This window comes from Haliotis cracherodii, unplaced genomic scaffold, assembly GCF_022045235.1.
Source record: "Haliotis cracherodii isolate W230 unplaced genomic scaffold, xgHalCrac1.p SCAF_15, whole genome shotgun sequence".
Lineage (NCBI taxonomy): Eukaryota > Metazoa > Mollusca > Gastropoda > Lepetellida > Haliotidae > Haliotis > Haliotis cracherodii.
In genome coordinates, this window is record NW_027266270.1 from 754,605 (window position 1) to 776,814 (window position 22,210).

General features: G+C 44.8%; 1 protein-coding gene across 17 annotated transcripts in view; it reads right to left on the bottom strand.

Annotated features, from left to right (window-relative positions):
* Positions 1–22,210, bottom strand: part of LOC139462153 (splicing regulator ARVCF-like) — a 118,111-nt gene that overhangs the window by 15,617 nt on the left and 80,284 nt on the right. For 15 of the 17 annotated variants that reach the window (XM_071243660.1, XM_071243666.1, XM_071243664.1 and 12 more), the window contains 6 exons: positions 14,618–14,804; positions 13,906–14,087; positions 7,896–8,743; positions 5,979–6,245; positions 3,317–3,452; positions 709–829 (listed from right to left, as the gene is read on the bottom strand). In XM_071243660.1, the coding sequence (XP_071099761.1) occupies positions 709–829; positions 3,317–3,452; positions 5,979–6,245; positions 7,896–8,743; positions 13,906–14,087; positions 14,618–14,804 (1,741 nt within the window). The remainder of the gene's footprint in view (positions 1–708; positions 830–3,316; positions 3,453–5,978; positions 6,246–7,895; positions 8,744–13,905; positions 14,088–14,617; positions 14,805–22,210) is intronic. The other 2 variants (XM_071243665.1, XM_071243668.1) reach the window with 2 other exon arrangements.

Here is a 22,210-nt window from a genome sequence, read left to right on the forward strand (position 1 = left end):
AGAACATGAGGGGCAGAACAAGAACATGAGGGGCAGAACAAGGACATGAGGGGCAGAACAAGGACATGAGGGCTGGACTGATACCTGGCTGAAGGCCATAATGATAAGGAAATAAGTCAGAGTCTACAAGTTTGTGTGGAATTAGATTATTAATTAGGAATTATCCTCTTAGACAAGAAGACAGGCATGTGGACAACTTCATCTAATCCGCCAGAAGTCATTTACTGTCACAAGTCCGAGGTTCAAGCAGATACCGACAAATAACAGTCAAACAATCTCAGTAACTCGAAGCAATATTTCAGCTGTATAACCCACAATGGATACCAATGGATCCATCACGTGGACACCCGGATCCATCATGAGGACACCCGGATCCATTATGAGGACACCCGGATCCATGACGTGGACACCCGGATCCATTATGAGGACACCCGGATCCATGACGTGGACACCCGGATCCATGACGTGGACTACCGGATCCAAGACGTGGACTATGGGATCCATGACGTGGACACCTGGATCCATTACATGGACACCTGGATCTATTACGTGGACACCTGGATCTATTACGTGGACACCTGGATCTATTACGTGGACACCTGGATCAATTACGTGGACACACAGATCAAATATGTCCACACAAGGATACATTACATTGACATCAAGCTCCATTATGAGATCACCTGGATCTATTCCATGAACACCCACCTTGTTCTCATCGTTGGTCCGGCCGTAGGACAGGTTCTGCAGGGCTCCACACGCTGCCTTGTGGACCTCGGGGTAGTCATTGCTCAGCAGCTGGATCAGGGGACGGATTCCATCAAGGCCTCTGTCAACAACATCATCAACATCATCATCACTGTAAACATCAGCGTCAACATATAAATCATTGTTGTGAGTGATGTTTTATGGAGAGGTGAAGTGAGGTGAAATTGGTTTTAACGTCGCGTCCAAGATTATTGCACTGATATAGCGACGTGCATGCATGTGTGTGTGTGGCTGCTTGTACTAGTCCGGACTGATGCCGATTTATAGTGCTAGCTCACTGAGATACCATGCCGCAGTTTAACATGAATACCCCACTCAGACACAATATACTGACTCCGAGCCGACCAGTCCTTGTTTTAGCTGAGCGCCAGACAGGGTAACAACAAGTACCATCTTTTAACGTCTTTTGGTATGACGCGGCCGGGGATCGAACTCCGGACCTTCCGCTCTCCCGGCGGACGCTCTACCACTAGACCACGGAGGTGGTCTGTTTTATGGAGAACGTTTTGTGAAGCAAACACTTTCACCGAACCCCAGTGCCGTCAAACATGACCTGTCTTGTCATCTTCTGTCAGCAACTCGACACTCACCACTGTGGTGAACCCACAAAGTGTGACAGTCCAACAGTCCAGTATCATATTCAAGCACAGCCGATCCTGGTTGATAAACTGTGCCCTGAACATGTTCAAACGATAAATATTTTTGTTGATTACGCTGCCTCAACAACATTCCAGCTATTTGAAAGCAGTATGTAAATAATCAAGTCTGGACTAGACAATCCATGGACTGACATCATGAGCATCGATACACCAACTGGGATACGATGACATGCATCATTTCGTGGCCAATTTACGATCAAATAATGATGTTGTTGTTGTATAGAACATTACAAAATGGCTGCCAGTTCTCACAGCCTCATCACACAGCCTCATCCCCACTGTATATTTATAAATGGCTGCCGGTTCTCACAGCCTCATCACACAGCCTCATCACACAGCCACATCACACAACCTCATCACACAACCACAGCCTCATCACACAGCCACAGCCTCATCACACAGTCTCATCACACAGCCTCATCACACAGCCACAGCCTCATCATACAGCCTCATCACACAGCCTCATCACACAGCCACATCACACAGCCACAGCCTCATCACACAGCCTCATCACACAGCCACATCACACAGCCACAGCCTCATCACACAGCCTCATCCCACAGCCTCATCCCACAGCCTCATCACACAGCCACAGCCTCATCACACAGCCTCATCCCACAGCCACAGCCTCATCACACAGCCACAGCCTCATCACACAGCCTCATCCCACAGCCACAGCCTCATCACACAGCCTCATCACACAGCCACAGCCTCATCACACAGCCTCATCACACAGCCACAGCCTCATCACACAGCCACAGCCTCATCCCACAGCCTCATCACACAGCCACAGCCTCATCCCACAGCCACAGCCTCATCACACAGCCACAGCCTCATCACACAGCCTCATCCCACAGCCACAGCCTCATCACACAGCCTCATCACACAGCCACAGCCTCATCATACAGCCACAGCCTCATCACACAGCCACAGCCTCATCACACAGCCTCATCCCACAGCCACAGCCTCATCACACAGCCACAGCCTCATCACACAGCCACAGCCTCATCACACAGCCTCATCCCACAGCCACAGCCTCATCACACAGCCACAGCCTCATCACACAGCCACAGCCTCATCACACAGCCTCATCACACAGCCACAGCCTCATCATACAGCCTCATCACACAGCCACAGCCTCATCACACAGCCACAGCCTCATCACACAGCCTCATCACACAGCCACAGCCTCATCCCACAGCCTCATCACACAGCCACAGCCTCATCATACAGCCTCATCACACAGCCACAGCCTCATCACACAGCCTCATCACACAGCCTCATCACACAGCCACAGCCTCATCACACAGCCACAGCCTCATCACACAGCCTCATCACACAGCCTCATCACACAGCCTCATCACACGGCCTCATCCCACGGCCTCATCACACAGCCTCATCACACAGCCACAGCCTCATCACACAGCCTCATCACACAGCCACAGCCTCATCACACAGCCTCATCACACAGCCTCATCCCACAGCCTCATCACACAGCTACAGCCTCATCACACAGCCTCATCACACAGCCTCATCCCCACTGTATATTTTCCCATCGAAATAACATGATTCACAAGCATTCTCCAATCTTAAAAAAATAAAATTAAACATACATAGAGAAATGGTATAATTTTGTAAAAACAGATGGGACATCTATGTTTCAGCAAGCCTTTCATAATTTCATGGGCCAAATGAAGTGATCCTAAAATCTACAAAGGTCTTCTTGCTTACTACTCTGATATAAACCCATGAGCATGGGTATGTAGCTGACAAACCCCCCACCCATTCAAACCCATGTTTGGCAGATCCATCCATGCCTAAGGGATGTAACTCTGCATAGAGACATGCAGACCACTGTCAATCTTGATGCCGATGAAGCGACTACACACCTTGTTTTTGCTTTGATTCCATCATCCATGAAGGTGAGATGCTGGAGATAGGCGGCTGCATGGACTTTGATATCGTTGTCACGGTGACCCAAGTAGTCTATCACTTCCTGTAGGTCAGGGTTGCGCCACCGGAATGCTGGCAAAATGTCAAACTAGAGTAAGAACTTTACCAACACTGATATGACTCAGCACTAATACAAATTAAAAATGGTCTTTCACTAAAAAATATTGCATGACATGAAATTTCTAAGATTTGTTTCTTTTCTTGCTTGTTTGTTTTTTAATAACGCTGCATTCAGCAATTTTCAAACAATATGACGACGATCTGTAAATAATCGAATAATGGACCAGACAATCCAGTGATTGATAGCATGAGCATCGATTCACGCAAAAAGGATATGATGACATGCATAAAAAAAAAGTCAGTGAGCCTGACCACCCAATCCCGTTAGTCGCTTCTTACAACAAGCACAGTCGCCTGTTATAAGGCAAGGGTTGCTGAAGACCTATTTTACCCAGCTAGTAACCTCTAAAAAAACTTACATATAAACAGACCTTAAAATGTAATTAAGGGACCGGTCATTTATTTCATTGGGAGGGGGTATCAGGGTTTTTTGATGCACTAATGTACGGAATATAACAACCCTTTCCTAGTGTCTGTCACTTATTTTCATGACCCTACCTGAAAAGACAAAATGCAAAAGCACTTTTTAAAATGTCCATTTTTTTCACGGCCCTCCCCAAATGTGTGTATGTTTGTAGACTGTCAGATGTTTTGTGACCCTTCCCTGACTCCCGCTGACCCTTCCCTGTCTCCCGCTGACCCTTCCCTGTCTCCCGCTGACCCTTCCCTGACTCCCGCTGACCCTTCCCTGTCTCCCGCTGACCCTTCCCTGACTCCCGCTGACCCTTCCCTGTCTCCCGCTGACCCTTCCCTGACTCCCGCTGACCCTTCCCTGTCTCCCGCTGACCCTTCCCTGACTCCCGCTGACCCTTCCCTGACTCCCGCTGACCCTTCCCTGTCTCCGGCTGACCCTTCCCTGTCTCCTGCTGACCCTTCCCTGTCTCCCGCTTCCCTGACTCCCGCTGACCCTTCCCTGTCTCCCGCTGACCCTTCCCTGTCTCCTGCTGACCCTTCCCTGACCCTTCCCTCACTCCCACTGACCCTTCCCTGACTCCCGCTGACCCTTCCCTGTCTCCCGCTGACCCTTCCCTGACGCCCGCTGACCCTTCCCTGTCTCCTGCTGACCCTTCCCTGACCCTTCCCTCACTCCCACTGACCCTTCCCTGACTCCCGCTGACCCTTCCCTGACCCTTCCCTGACTCCCGCTGACCCTTCCCTGTCTCCCGCTGACCCTTCCCTGTCTCCCGCTGACCCTTCCCTGACGCCCGCTGACCCTTCCCTGTCTCCTGCTGACCCTTCCCTGACCCTTCCCTCACTCCCACTGACCCTTCCCTGACTCCCACTGACCCTTCCCTGACCCTTCCCTGACTCCCGCTGACCCTTCCCTGTCTCCCGCTGACCCTTCCCTGACGCCCGCTGACCCTTCCCTGTCTCCTGCTGACCCTTCCCATACCCTTCCCTCACTCCCGCTGACCCTTCCCTGTCTCCCGCTGACCCTTCCCTGACTCCCGCTGACCCTTCCCTGTCTCCCGCTGACCCCTCCCTGACTCCCGCTGACCCTTCCCTGTCTCCCGCTGACCCTTCCCTGTCTCCGGCTGACCCTTCCCTGTCTCCTGCTGACCCTTCCCTGTCTCCCGCTTCCCTGACTCCCGCTGACCCTTCCCTGTCTCCCGCTGACCCTTCCCTGTCTCCGGCTGACCCTTCCCTGTCTCCTGCTGACCCTTCCCTGTCTCCCGCTTCCCTGTCTCCCACTGACCCTTCCCTGTCTCCCGCTGACCCTTCCCTGTCTCCCGCTGACCCTTCCCTGACTCCCGCTGACCCTTCCCTGACTCCCGCTGACCCTTCCCTGTCTCCCGCTGACCCTTCCCTGTCTCCCGCTGACCCTTCCCTGTCTCCCGCTGACCCTTCCCTGACTCCCGCTGACCCTTCCCTGTCTCCCGCTGACCCTTCCCTGTCTCCTGCTGACCCTTCCCTGACCCTTCCCTCACTCCCGCTGACCCTTCCCTGACTCCCGCTGACCCTTCCCTGACTCCCGCTGACCCTTTCATGACTCCCGCTGACCCTTCCCTGTCTCCCGCTGACCCTTCCCTGTCTCCCGCTGACCCTTCCCTGACTCCCGCTGACCCTTCCCTGTCTCCCGCTGACCCTTTCATGACTCCCGCTGACCCTTCTCTCACTCCCTCTGACCCACCCACCCGTTATACATGACTGGTCCCAAACCTCACAACAACAATCTGCTTTCTCTTAAAAATGATAAATTTAATCAATCCAATCACAGGCACCAAGTACTGAGCGCTAAACACCATTATTGGAACTGAACAAACTAAACAACAGTCAAACAAACCATGCCACAACCACTGCACAAATCTCATGCCACAAGTAAAATAAGAAGTAGAATAAGAAAGCCGAGTTCAGGTTCTTTGATCAGTCCTACAAGGAGGTCACTGCATGGAATACTTCATCACATGAGTCGTAAAGGTTTGCTTGTCACATCGTGGGCTTTGTACTTGTCGAGAAAGTATCCTGTATTTCACTTACATCCAGACCGATTATCTGTCGGAGTTCTCCGCCCTTCAGAGTTATAATCATTCACAGGTGGCGCTGAAGCAACAGGAGCCTCAGTTCTGTGGACATCTTCTTCTGGATAATAGGGCTGGGGTGTTTTGTCGGGATAGTCGTGGCTGTCGCTGTAGTCGTAGTGTGGAGGAGCACTGGAGTCGTACGGTGGCTGCCCGCCATCACGGTCATCGTAAGACTCATCTCGGAAGGGGGGCCCACGATCCTCGTATGGCGAGGGTCCCGGTCCTAGAATTATTTAGGCCTAGCTAGTCAAGTATTTGGATCACAACTGTCAATACATGTAGCCAGCTGTGTTAAAGGCCTGGATGTTGTGGGGGTTGGATCACAACTGTCAATACATGTAGCCAGCCGTGTTAAAGGCCTGGATGTTGTGGGGGTTGGATCACAACTGTCAATACATGTAGCCAGCCATGTTAAAGACCTGGATGTTGTGGGGGTTGGATCACAACTGTCAATACATGTAGCCAGCCGTGTTAAAGACCTGAATGTTGTGGGGGTTGGATCACAGCTGTCAATACATGTAGCCAGCCGTGTTAAAGACCTGGATGTTGTGGGGGTTGGATCACAGCTGTCAATACATGTAGCCAGCCATGTTAAAGACCTGGATGTTGTGGGGGAAGTTATCATGTACTAACAAGTCAAAACATGTAGCCAGCCATGTTAAAGACCTGGATGTTGTGGGGGGAGTTATCATGTACTAACAAGTCAATACATGTAGCCAGCCGTGTTAAAGACCTGGATGTTGTGGGGGGAGTTATCATGTACTAACAAGTTTAGCCATATTCACTGTAATGATTTGAGTGGGGGGAACCAGAATGGGTGTCATCGCTCACTGTACCCATGTTGGGAATAGAACCCCAACTTCCCTAGTTAGCATTATGGGCTGGGCAGGATTGGTGGACTTGGATTTCTATGTTGGTGGACAGGTAGGGCTAATTACTAAAGAGTTTCCATGGAAACGATGGGAACACATTTAAGGATATAAAGTCAGAGCAAAAATGAGAAACAGAGGAAGGTAGTAAGGCAAAAGTAAAATAAGTATTGTGAAAACAAAACTTTCTATCTACATATCTGACAAACTGACATTGTTAATGATGTAACATGCTGGTTCATGCACATCATCCAGCGTCATGCTTCAAACAGTCTTTCTAAATGACAACACTGACTCGGACAACTGTCAACAATGCAATATGCATGTTTCGCTCTCACCCAAATTGATGAAACTCCAATGCCACATGTTTTTAAGGGGCTGAATCCCATGAGCTCTGGGCTGAATCCCATGAGCTCTGGGCTGAATCCCATGAGCATGTTTATTTTGTTTGTTTGTTTGTTGTTTAACGCCACACTCAGCAATATTCCAGCTATATGAAGGCGGTCTGTAAATAATCAAGTCTGGACCAGACAATCAAGTGATTGACATCATGAGCATCGATCCACTGACCAGTATTTCAGGTACATCACAGCAATTCAGCTTGTTGGGGATCGATGTCTACCACTTTGCCAAAGCACAGTGCTGACAAAGCAAGCATCATTCTCACCCACAGGGGGTGAAATAAAACACAGCCCTGAAAAATATGGTAATCTGGTTCAACCAAATCTAACTATTCAAAAAATTATGTCTGAAAATAAGGATGTACGTGAACTCCCCTGATGATCCTACAAGTCTAGTGGTTGCATGCTTTTTTCAACAGGATTTCATTTCCATCTCAGCCTGTCAGCTAAAAATTGGAGGAAAGCTGAAGTGACACATGTCTTGGACGTTTACAACCTTGGCAAAATCCACAAGCATGGATATGGAGTGTCTAATAGACAAAGCTCAACACAAAGTATACTGAATACAAACGCATGCAACCAGCCGCTACTGCAGGGACTCACCTTGTGACGGAGACGGTCCGCGGTTGTACGGATCCTCCTCGCCGGGCCGGAGCCCGGGATAACTTCCATTACGAGTCTCCTGGAAGGGGTCATCGGCAAATGGGTCTTTCCTCAAGGGAGGCAACCCTTGCATACGTCGGATCAAATCAGGATCGTCACCGGGTCTATCAGCATAGGGGTCATCTGGGTGTCCTTGGTAACTATTCCGGTATCGGGGGTCATTCACATCCCCTTGAGGTCCCATCGAACCCCCATAGGGGTTTTCATGCCGATCTCCATACGGATCCTCAGGATTGTTCTGGTAGTTCTCCCTAAACCGAGGGTCATTGGGGTCAGTATTTGGGTCATCCGGATGACCTTGATAGCTGCCTCCATATTGAGGCTCATTTCCTGTTTCGGGAAGATGTCCATAATCTTCTCCCGGTCGAGACCCGTAGGAGTCGTAAGGAGGATCCTGGTAACTGTTTCGGTATCCTGGTACCTCGGTGGGCCCTCTGAATGAGTCGTCGGGGTGACCTCCATAATGAGGATCAGCATCTCGAGAGGCATCGTGTTCATCATAGCGCGGAGGTCCTCGGTAACCATCATCATCATAAGGCTGATCTCGGTACTGGGGATCTCCGTATGATCTGTTGATTTCGTCTGGATGACCTCCATTGTAGGGGTCACCGTGATGCAAGGCCTGGTGCTGGGAATCGTCTAACGGAATCTCCCTGTAAGGGTCTGATGGAAGAGGTGGTTCGGGGTATCGGTCATCATAATCCCCGTAGGTCGGTTGTCCGCCTCGGTAAGGGGCGCCCGACTCCGATGGCGTGTTGTAACTACCTCTACTGCCTGGGTACTGATCTCTGAAACACGATGGATGAGGTCAACACACAGGGTCAGCACAAGGTCAAGACATGAGGTCAGCATGAGGTCAGCACCAGGTCATACACATGAACTCAACATACTCCTCAACACCAATCAAGTACTATATGAAAAACAACAATATACTGACATCTTGTTTAAATGCAAAAGATAAAACATTCTTATCCATAATATCTTTACAAAAATCTGTAGTAATCTCTCAAAGATGTTGATAATCACTAAATATTACTTTTTAAAAACTGTTATTTAGCTTACTCTTTCAAGAATATTTGGATGATTAAGGTAAGGTGAATAATTATCATAACATTTAACACAACTTCAATACCCTGTCATCTTGTGTACCTGTAGTGAATAAATCATCAGAAACAATATTTATATTTTCATTTCACATTTGATTAGTAACATATCCATAAGCAATGTTATTATAAAAAATATCGGGTATGCAAAATATTTTTATTACATGGGATTTTTTCACAAACAAATTGAAAATTATTCCTCTCTCACATTTTCTAAGATGCTTCAACACATAGTCTAATCTTCTTCAATTCCAAACTTCGTCCAAAGTGCCTTGTCCTAAAATCCCATATAATAACGAGAAGGTACCACAACACTGCTTGAGGAAGCTCTGTTAAACAATGCTTGAGGAAGCTCTATAAAACACTGCTCTATTAATAACAGCTCAAAATAAGGAATCTAGGACAGTAATAATGATCTAGTAAAAGCTATATATATATATATATATAGACAGCGAGTGGTGAAGTCAGTGTCCCATGTTAGAGTGAGTGAGTGAGATGGGTTGAGTACTGCTTGTGTCACGGCATGTCACCTTAATGTGGGAGGAAAACAGGAAAACTGTCATCACATCCAAGAAGACTTTTATTGGTGAATCTGGGATTCAAACTTTATCATCAGATCTTGGCACACACAAGGGAGGCAACTCTGCCCGGTGAATTGCAGCCCCTGACGGGGAGACATACACAAATACTACCAGCTAGAATATTATAAACGTCTATCCCCATGTCAATGTCAGTGAGTGAATGAGTGTGAGAGCACGTGAATGTGTGTGAATGTGTATGTGTGGGAGTGAGAGTAAGAGTGAGAGAGTGGGTTTGAATGAGAGTGAGAGAGTGTGTGAGCGTGAGAGTGAATAAGTGTGAGAGAGCATGTGAATGTGTGTGTAGGTGAGAGTGAGAGTGTGTGTGAGTGAGTGTGAGTGAGAGTGAGTGAGTGTGAGAGAGCATGTGAATGTGTGTGTAGGTGAGAGTGAGAGTGTGTGTGAGTGAGTGTGAGTGAGAGTGAGTGAGTGTGAGAGAGTGTATGTGTGTGCAAGTGAGAGAGTGTGTGAGCATAAGAGTGTGTGAGTGTGAGAGTGAGTCAGATTTTAGCAGCTTTCAACAGTATTTCAGTCGCAGTGTCAGTCACAGTGTCAATCACTGGGAGGACAGCCCAAAGTTCTGATGCAGAACTTTGACATTAACCAGTTTAGTGAACCCGAGAACCCACATGGACACAATGTCAACAACCACAATCAGGGGAATCTGGGATTTGAACCCACGATCATCATTTCTAAGGGACGCAACTCTGCACAGTAAATTGCAGTGTTGGACGCCAGTAGTCTTAGTATGAAATGTGCGTAGTGTTAGAATGAAATGTGTGTAGTGTTAGTATGAAATGTGTGTTGTGTTAGTATGACATGTGTGTAGTGTTAGTATGAAATGTGTGTAGTGTTAGTACAGAATGTGTGTTGTGTTAGTACGGAATGTGTGTTGTGTTAGTACGGAATGTGTGTTGTGTTAGTACGGAATGTGTGTTGTGTAAGTATGGAATGTGTGTTGTGTTAGTACGGAATGTGTGTTGTGTTAGTACAGAATGTGTGTTGTCTTAGTAAGGAACGTGTGTTGTGTTAGTACGGAATGTGTGTTGTGTTAGTACGGAATGTGTGTTGTGTGAGTACGAAATGTGTGTTGTGTTAGTACGGAATGTGTGTTGTGTTAGTAGGGAATGTGTGTTGTGTAAGTACGGAATGTGTGTTGTGTTAGTAGGGAATGTGTGTTGTGTTAGTAGGGAATGTGTGTTGTGTAAGTACGGAATGTGTGTTGTGTTAGTACGGAATGTGTGTTGTGTGAGTACGAAATGTGTGTTGTGTTAGTACGGAATGTGTGTTGTGTTAGTACGGAATGTGTGTTGTGTTAGTACGGAATGTGTGTTGTGTTAGTAGGGAATGTGTGTTGTGTAAGTACGGAATGTGTGTTGTGTTAGTAGGGAATGTGTGTTGTGTTAGTACGGAATGTGTGTTGTGTAAGTACGGAATGTGTGTTGTGTTAGTACGGAATGTGTGTTGTGTTAGTACGGAATGTGTGTTGTGTTAGTACGGAATGTGTGTTGTGTTAGTACGGAATGTGTGTTGTGTTAGTACAGAATGTGTGTTGTGTTAGTACGGAATGTGTGTTGTGTTAGTACGGAATGTGTGTTGTGTTAGTACAGAATGTGTGTTGTGTAAGTACGGAATGTGTGTTGTGTTAGTACAGAATGTGTGTTGTGTTAGTACAGAATGTGTGTTGTGTTAGTACGGAATGTGTGTTGTGTTAGTAAGGAACGTGTGTTGTGTTAGTACGGAATGTGTGTTGTGTTAGTACGAAATGTGTGTTGTGTTAGTACGGAATGTGTGTTGTGTTAGTAGGGAATGTGTGTTGTGTAAGTACGGAATGTGTGTTGTGTTAGTAGGGAATGTGTGTTGTCTTAGTAAGGAACGTGTGTTGTGTTAGTAGGGAATGTGTGTTGTGTTAGTAGGGAATGTGTGTTGTGTTAGTAGGGAATGTGTGTTGTGTAAGTACGGAATGTGTGTTGTGTTAGTACGGAATGTGTGTTGTGTTAGTAGGGAATGTGTGTTGTGTAAGTACGGAATGTGTGTTGTGTTAGTACGGAATGTGTGTTGTGTTAGTACGGAATGTGTGTTGTGTGAGTACAGAATGTGTGTTGTGTTAGTACGGAATGTGTGTTGTGTTAGTAGGGAATGTGTGTTGTGTTAGTAGGGAATGTGTGTTGTGTAAGTACGGAATGTGTGTTGTGTTAGTAGGGAATGTGTGTTGTGTTAGTAGGGAATGTGTGTTGTGTTAGTAGGGAATGTGTGTTGTGTAAGTACGGAATGTGTGTTGTGTTAGTACGGAATGTGTGTTGTGTTAGTAGGGAATGTGTGTTGTGTAAGTACGGAATGTGTGTTGTGTTAGTACGGAATGTGTGTTGTGTTAGTACGGAATGTGTGTTGTGTGAGTACAGAATGTGTGTTGTGTTAGTACGGAATGTGTGTTGTGTTAGTAGGGAATGTGTGTTGTGTTAGTAAGGAATGTGTGTTGTGTTAGTAGGGAATGTGTGTTGTGTTAGTAGGGAATGTGTGTTGTGTTAGTAGGGAATGTGTGTTGTGTAAGTACGGAATGTGTGTTGTGTTAGTACGGAATGTGTGTTGTGTTAGTACGGAATGTGTGTTGTGTGAGTACAGAATGTGTGTTGTGTTAGTACGGAATGTGTGTTGTGTTAGTACGGAATGTGTGTTGTGTGAGTACAGAATGTGTGTTGTGTTAGTAGGGAATGTGTGTTGTGTTAGTAAGGAATGTGTGTTGTGTTAGTACAGAATGTGTGTTGTGTTAGTACGGAATGTGTGTTGTGTTAGTAGGGAATGTGTGTTGTGTTAGTAAGGAATGTGTGTTGTGTTAGTACGGAATGTGTGTTGTGTTAGTAGGGAATGTGTGTTGTGTAAGTACGGAATGTGTGTTGTGTTAGTACGGAATGTGTGTTGTGTTAGTACGGAATGTGTGTTGTGTGAGTACAGAATGTGTGTTGTGTTAGTACGGAATGTGTGTTGTGTTAGTACGGAATGTGTGTTGTGTTAGTACGGAATGTGTGTTGTGTTAGTACGGAATGTGTGTTGTGTTAGTACGGAATGTGTGTTGTGTAAGTACGGAATGTGTGTTGTGTGAGTACGGAATGTGTGTTGTGTAAGTACGGAATGTGTGTTGTCTTAGTAAGGAATGTGTGTAGTGTTAGTATGAAATGTGTGTTGTGTTAGTACAGAATGTGTGTTGTGTTAGTACAGAATGTGTGTTGTGTTAGTACGGAATGTGTGTTGTGTTAGTAAGGAACGCGTGTTGTGTTAATACGGAAGGTGTGTTGTGTTAGTACAGAATGTGTGTAGTGTTAGTACAGAATGTGTATTGTGTTAGTACGGAATGTGTGTTGTCTTAGTACGGAATGTGTGTTATGTTTCATACGGAATGTGTTTTTTGTAAGTACGGAATGTGTGTTATGTTAGTATATAATGATGCCCCTTCTAATGTGTCGATGAGCAGGATAACTAGAGAGCAAGAAGAGAGAAAGACCTCACCAGCAGAAGCTGAGGTTACAGTCATGGTCTGTCAGGTCACGTGACCACGTCACATGACCCATGTCACATGGTTGGCCATGTACCTGCTAAACCAGTTGCTTCAATAACCTACTGATCCAATAGGTTCAATTATTGAAAGAAATTGGAAATTTACAACAAATGTATTGTCACTTTTTGATGAATCGTTTTGTCCGGTTTTAGAAACCTTTAATTATACATAAATATTCAGAAAATATTATCGTTAAGTCAATTCCAGGAATTCACTGTTGATAAGTGTAAATCATACATCACACAATGAAAACACATCATCAGGCATCACATAAATCTTGGTGCCAGCTCGAAACAAATGGAATGAGATTCGAATCTGAATGATGACATTGTTGTGTTTTATTATTTCATCTCTAAATACACAGAACAACTTCATTTGATTCGTCGCAATTTTGACAATACTACAAATTGAATATGCATCTTCAAAGTGTTTCAGTATTTATTTTTTTACATTAATAAATATTGGGACCAGTTTGAAATCACAATGCATATTGACATGCATTTTCTTGTTTACAAATTACGGTTTCATTGACAGTTCAAACATATCAACAGTGATGATTAGTAGGAAGCAAGCTGATTATATACCTGTGCACATAGCCATCGTAAGTATCAATATTTGGTGAGTCGTTGCTATATCGTGACACACTGCCCCGCGGCGAACTGCCATAGTGAGCAGGTGCGGAGGGGAAGTGTTCAGGAAGATGACTGGACGAAAACCTGGGGTCAAGGCCTCGCGGTGATGCTGACCTCGGGAGCGGTGAGCCGCGGATCCCGTCTCCGTGGCGGCTGATGGACTGGTACGTGGCATAGTTGCCGTTCTGCTGTTCCTGGGGCAGGGAGCTGAGTGATCCACGGGGACCCAGCTCCTCACTGGCGATGATACGGGACACAGTCGGCACCTGGCACACAGAGCGAGAGAGTATTGTTTTACAATGCGTCTGGCAATATTCTAACTATATCATGGTGAGGTACACCAGAAATGGAATTCGCACATTGTACCCATGTGGGGAATGGAACCCGGGTCTTCAGCATGATGAGCGAATGCTTTAACCACTAGGCTACCCGACCGCCCTTCATGGCAGCCGGAGAATATCACCTGACTTTATTTCGACGTCAAACATATCAACCCGAGTTGATAAAGCAGAAGACACCATAGGTTAAACCAACCAGTCCACATAGTGACATAACTAGATTTGGGGGAAAACAACTAGTCCCTCTAAAAATTCATGAGCCAGGTTGGGATGATAAAAGTGAGATCTCAAGCAGTCCTTGAGAAACCATTATCTGGCATCATAACAGGAATAACACAGGAAACAAACCTTCACACCACTTTCATCAAACAATAATCTACAGACGTATCAATCAGTTGAGCACCTTTCAGGGTCTTAGAGAAACACACTGTCACACACTGTCGACATACTGGACCTACTTTAGTCTGGCGGCCCCGGTTGCTGCCGGCACTCTGCAGTGACACGTGGGAGCCATGTGTGGAGTGTTCTCGGTCGTACGACATGTTGGGGTTGCCATAGTTCCCGCCTCCGTAGCCCATTCCCGGACTGGAGTTGTAGTGGCCGCTGTACGGGTCTTCGTGCATGTAGTCCATCCTGCCGTCCTCACTGCAACAACAAACACAACATATCCATACACTTCCTACATTCAACGCTGATTTACCCACAGAATATAGTTTGTTATAGTCCGGTTGATAATTTAGAGGCCACCATTAGCTGGAATATTGCAGCGTGATTTTTCTCTTTGTTGTTTAACACCACACTCAGCAATATTCTAGCTATATGAGGGTGGTCTGTCAATAGTGTGTCTGGACCAAACAATCCAGTGATTGATATGAGCATCGATCCACGCAATTGAGATACGATGACATGCATCAACCAAGTCAACGAATATGACCACCCGACCCATTAGTGGCCTCCTACAAAGGCATAGTACGGGTTGCTGAGGACCTACTCTAACCCGGATCTTCACGAGTCTGAAACAAAGTATTCAATAAGTTACACTTACTGTCTGGCCACTCATTAAGTATTAAACACATATACTTTCCAGTCAGGAAAATAGACTTGTGACAAGAAGTCGATGACCAGCCAATTCTTGCAGTTTACTATAGTTCATTCGGCATGGCATGGCATGGCAGCTCAACTCCAGGAGGGCTAGAACTTTCTTTCAAATAGTATAAAACGGCCAGCTTAATACTGTCTGTCTGTCTGTCTGTCCAGAACACCAGAAGCTACTTAACTTTAACCACCTCTTTTAGTCTTTTCTTTCAAGTCCCCCAATAAACCCTATTAAACTCAGGAAATAAAGTATGGCAAAATAAATGTTTATTATAGTCAATATAAAGTATTGTTTAATATACATTTATCATAGTCAATATATGAAGTATGGTAAAATAAATATTTATTATAGTCAATATATAAAGTATGGTAAAATAAATGTTTATTATGGTCAAACGCTGATGCAGAATGAAAACATAAAGCTCTAACGTCATCCCTAGTCAGCATTATCCATGCACTGATCAGACATTCAGGATCAGGAAGGACGTTGGGAGTTGTACGTTACACATTGTGTTTGTCCACCATTCCACATAGCAGTGCCTGTGTGACTTAATGTGGCTTTCTCTGAAGGGTTTGTGTTCATTTAACTATGGACAGCACGCTTCAGCAGACAGTTGGTTCTAAAGACAGATCAAGCTCGTAACTACGGCAATTATACTACTTCTGGGCATTCTTGGAAGACAGGCCTGCATCTAAAGCCATGATTCAGAGGACAATGGCATATAAATGTGTTGTAAAACACGACATGCATCTTTGTCGGTCATTGGATCTATTGGATCAGACGGGCGGAAGTGGTTACAATATTTGAGAAAATGGTAAATCTAAATATTTGTTTGATTTGTTAATTCGATCGACAAGAGAACATGGAACAATGAAAAACTGAGGTGGATAGTTGTCAGGGAAATAGTCTTTATTCAGGCCTGGCAGGTGCTGTTTTCCCCAACACATTTGTTGATTAAATCTTGAAAAAAAGATCAATGACAAACTTCAATATTTGTTCCAAAAATTACACAGCCACAACTTTATTGATTTCCAAATCTGTTTTACTCTGCCACATACACGAGGCTCCTGATGGCCAGGACTTGTCCTCTAACTTGTGAGTACTGAATGAGAAACACTTCCAAAAGGGGGCATTATTAAGGAGGGGGGAGGGGAGGATTCTGTACACTGCACACCTGGAGAGTCCTGATTAAATAGCAATTAAGAGATGACATGACTGTGTCCTCGTTAGCCTGACTATGGAGGGAAGCCAGCACTGAACGAATGTTCTAATCAGCCTTGTTACAGGTACATACGTTCCCCCGACACTGGCAACATGTTTTTGTCAGCCAATCAGATGTGCATGCATTAGATACAGGACATTTCACACACCTTAACATCCTCCTGTAAATGAGAATCTGTCTGTCAAATAAATCTACTGATCTGACCTTTTCTGGATTGAAAAAGTTTGGTAGGAATGCATGTCACTCCATCCGCCACCTTCATCAGACCAACGACAAAATGGCATTATTGCTTCTCACCAGATGGAAACAAAATGAATTCTTTTCAAACTTTGACAAAATACCTATTTGATTCTTTACCTAGTTCAGAAAAATAAACAAAACAATAACTTATTGTTGAATAAAATGTTAGATTATTAATTTTTGCCATAATTGTTTGTTTCATATTGTCTGTACACTAACAAAATACAAATGAGATAAAAATCACAAAATCAAAGCAGGAAGACAACTAAATAGCACAAATGAAATACAATGAAAAGACAGAAATGAGATTAAATGACAGAAGCAACATAACCATGGTAACATAAACATAGAAATAATCTCTGGCTTGTTTACGCATACATGGAGATCATTATCCCGTGATTTTGAAGTCTGGTTTAACTTTTTATTGACAATAATATTCATACTGGGCTATATCAAATATTTCACCTTTACACATGCAAAGACACAACAAATGTTGTCAAAAAATAATTATGACTACATGACCACACATAGGGATTTTACAAAAAACACATCTCAATTCATGGGTAAGTTAGACGTCACCCTCACCACCTAAATTCAAATTTCAATTTCAAATATGGATAACCTTCAACTAAAATGTGTCTATTTGTACATGTAGTATTTGAAAAGAACAAAGGCATGGTATAGATGCAGTTTAAGCATGCAGCCATTTTAAGCTGGAGAAGCACATCAACAAGCGCCTGTAGCATGCCGGTGTTTTGGTCGCCATGACCTGCTAATGATGGTTGGGGCGAGAATAAACACGCCTGGGTTAGAGACAGAGACAGAGACAGAGACGGAGAGAGAGAGAGAGAGAGAGAGAGAGAGCAGGGGGGGGGGGGGTGACAACATTACAATTATTTTCTTGTCAGTTTCACTCCAGTTAAAATGAAAGTTCTGAAAGGGTTGAACCCTAATCGCGGGGACAACTGTGCCAGTGATAAAACACAGACCCAGATTGACACCTGTTATCATTCCACAAATACCTCCTTCTACTGACTGATGTCCTTAACCATTCACCCAATACATTACTGAACAAAGACGGACACCCTTTGGACGTGCTGACATATGAACCTAACGCTGACAATCTGAATGTACAATCTGCTTATTGACACCACGATAAGCAGGGGCTGATGTCACGCTGTATCCACACCCAGCACACCGTTGTCACGGAGACCAAGCAAGGAGTGGTTCCGGGGAATGCTAGCACACAGGTGTCAGGGATATAGGTGTTGCAAAGCTTTTCCTCGTTTGTAGCATGCTAGTCTCATTAATTATAACTAATTATCAAGCATAAATAAATCAATAATTTTATTTTAAGGGTGAAAAGTTTTCAATCAGTCAAAATTGAAATTCCTTTGTCACAATTCAGAAATTAATGGTGTTGAGTATTTCTTAGACAGGGTAACAACAAGTACCATCTTTTAACGTCTTTTGGTATGACGCAGCCGGGGATTGAAGTTGTCCCCGGACCTTCCACTCTCCGGGCGGACGATCTTCCACTAGACCACAGAGGCAGTCAGGGCAGATCAAGGATTTACACTTATTATTAGCAGATGCTGGCACAACTAGGTGAGATAACACTTTAAAAAACATGAAATTAATGTCATGACCATTTCTATCTCCTGGTTCCACTTGGTCTGTGTTGTATAGTTGTCAGGTAAATAGTGTCACTGGCTCCACACACCAAGTGGACAACAGCAAGGTCCGGAGAATCTATTTCCAGCACTGATGATGCATGTTCAGTGTAGATGATATTGATATTGTCCCAACCCAGCACAGTTCTCTGCAGTAAACTGACAGGTTTATTTATGAAGGTGTCAAGCATGGAGTATAAACCACTTATTTACACATGGGTGATAAATGTTGTACACACTAGAAAATCTCTAAGAGGAGGGACATTTATACAGAGGAAACACGTTGTGGACAAGGTCTCCAGGGCCACCTCCAGCACATCGCCAGGTCAGTTGGTGTCTGCCCACGCTTTAGCACACGGCACAACTTGTTGGACTCAACAACAGAGGTCAAACGTCACAACAAGTCACAAGAAGAGGTCAAACCAATTCAGTATCAATCGACACAACTTGCTCGGGTCAAACCAGTTCTGTATCAAACGACACAACATGTCTGGCACAACAACAGAAGTCAAACCATGAGGAAGTAGACCTGACGCAACTTGAAGTGGGAGGAAGATTTGGAGAAACTACGAACACAAGTACAACCGGAAAGGGGGTTCTTGGATTCAAACCCACAACCTGGCAGCCAAGGGAGGGAATTGCACAGCAAAAGTTGTAGTGACCTTGACCGCTGGGCCAACCATGATCAGGTCTTCCAACCAAACTCAAATCAAGTTAAGGACATTGAAAGTGTGAATGAATGATGTACAAGGTGTGATTGCCCGGAATGTCGTGGAGAGCTGAAGATGTGTGTCATCCATCCTGGTCATCAGTGTTGTGGCTCCCCTGGTGTATACACATGATATACACCACCCTACACCCAATCACACACGTGTGAGGGTCTGTCAACTGTTGAGGAGACACCACACTGTGTCAACTTGAAAGTGACAACGTTTGTTGGTGGGGGGCAGTATTGTCAATATCAAACCTCATTGTACATACTTGACATAAGACAAGGCTCCATCATCTCTTGTCATCAACACCTCCAATGTAACTAATTGTCACAACTTGAAAATGAAGTTTTAATTTGTTCACTTTTTCTAAGACAACAAACCCTTTTTTCAACCAGAAACTGAAATTAGACAATCCAGAAATTGAAACAATGACGTCAATGCTTTTGTCACACAACAAAAAATTGTATTGTTTCAAAATATACTTAAAGCAGATTCTTCAACGACAACCTGGACAACTGACAAGAATTTATCTTTGTTACTACAAATGTCAGCTCTAGATTGGACTTGGTTCAACTAATCAAATTGCATCATATCCTTGGGGTGAAGCAGAGAACAAACTTCAAAATACAATTTGAAAAAACAGAATACATGCTGAAGAGGTTTTTTTCCAAAATCACTTTTTGATGTCAAATGTCCCAATTAGTTAAAGACAACACCAAGACATCATCGACCTGGAAGGATAAACCTCCAATGTTAAGTATCAGTCCCTAAAAAGCAGGGCAAGATAAACAGTTTTGTGAAATGATACACAATACAGAAGAGGACAATTGTGTCCTGTTGAGTTCTGCCGTGCACTCGTGACCAAGTCTTCCTGTATCCTTGCACTGTAATGGTAGGCAAACATGTCGTTCCTTAAATAGAGTTATGTACAAAGTTAACTGATAACCATTTCACAAGGGAACCCACGAGGTTTAAAGGAATCTTCAAGTCTCTGAATGTGAGCGCTGAACACTGGATGAAAACAGGCTGCTGGAGCTGACAAGAGGCTGAGAGAGAATAGGGGTGGTGTTTTATTGCATGTAGGCTCTGGGGGCTGTAAGAGAGGCATCGCTCTACACAGTTGGGATACGCAAGAATGGGTTGCTGAAGACCTATTCTGAATCTTGGTTGGTGGACAGAACCGGGGATCACCATAGGGTGAGGTTGGAGGGGAGTCGCAGCACAAATGAAACCAGCAGACAGACACTCTTGCAGTGTGGAACTCAGGAGCTCCCTGGGGACTCCTGGCTGATGTCCTTACAACACTGTCAATATCCTCAATCTGGGCAGGGAGCCAGGCCACACAACCGGCATCATGTACCAGACCAACAAACTAGCCCCAACAGTCCTATCTGTGATACAATCACCACAAAACAGTAGTGGAGGTGGCAGGTGAAGTTCACACTGCAGATTAATTCAGCCCTGGTCAGTCCGGGTCAGACAGATGATGTGGTCTCAGACAAACAAATGGGAACCTGAGACCCAAGCTTGGCAATACGTCCCTGTCTGCTGCCAGCCAACTACCGATCAAGGTGATAGGAAGGAATACAATCCTGCTTCTGTCCAAACTGTGGTCATGATCATGCTGTTGTTTGTTAATGTTGTTTAACGCCGTACTCAGCAATATTCTAGCTATATGATGGTGGTCTGTAAATAATCAAGTCTGGACCAGACAATCCAGTGATTGACATCATGAGCTTCGATCTATGCAATTGGGATACGATGACATGCATCAACCAAGGCAGTGAACCTGACCACCTGATCACCTGATCCCATTAGTCGCCTCTTACGACAAGCATAGCCACCTTTTACGGCATGCATGGGTTGCTGAAGATCTATTATACCCCCGATCGTCACAGGTAGGCCATGAGTATTAGTTGGGTTTCAAAAATATCCAATTCTATCTGCTGAATGTGGGAGAAAAGCCTGAAGAAAATGCAAGCTGTGGGGGTTCCAACCACCAATAAGGGAATAGTGCGGTCAAACCAATGTTCAAAATCTGGGATTTGAACCTAGAATCAGCATATCCTGGTGGCTAAGGGACAGATTAGGACTGATAAGGAGTCAGAACAACATGCATCAACTTCCTCAAAATACCACATGTGTGGATATACCAGTGGTCAACTGACAGCCACTGACCAGACCCATCACCTGTTCTGTTGGCCTCACTGTTCTGTTGGCCTGTCTCACTACACTGCAACTGTAACAACCTCCCTTGCCACTTACAGCCAAAACATGACTTTTGGCAGGACGCACAGAGGTTCATAGTTACATAACCAGTGATCCCACATGCAATCAAAGAGACTTCTCTTGTACAACAGTTCCATACACTTCAGCATTTAAGTGTTCCATGCCTCTCTTTGAAGTGTAATGTCAGCTGTCACCACATCGGGTGCTCCAGGCAGTGACCCCCAATAAACAGACCACACACACAGGAACAGTGTAGAAATACATCTCTTGTTTCACATGACCCTTCCCTGATATTGCACCCACCCCTAATCATATTTCTATTCATAAGCACTGTTCAGTAACAACTGTTAAACCCATATTTCGTTTGTACCATATTCCAACTTTTTGATCATGGAATGGCATTCACAGACAATGAATTTGTCAGATTCAGGGGAGTAGTAACATAGTAACATAACTAATTAATTAATTATAGTTGACACATATACAAAGCAATTAAAAAAGCAAGCTTATGTTTACAGATTTGTAACCTATGAAAATAAATATTAAAGAAAATTTTCTCTCCCAGCACAATCAGATTACAAAAAGTTGTGAGAAACGAGAAACAAAATCACTGCATGTGTGTGTGCATGTGTGTGTGCATCTGTGTGTGCATCAGCAGGTGAACATGTGTTACAATGTTACACAACATGTGGGCATATCGTATATGACATACAGCACCCTGGAATAACTGCCTACAAACTGTCTGATTGGTCAATATTGATGCCTGGCTCTCTGAACCCATGATCTATCATGTCTACTTGAACAAGCTGGTCCCCGAACAATACCAAGCCCACAAGACCTGCATTCCTGCCCATTTGGGTTGGCAGGGCACCAGATGA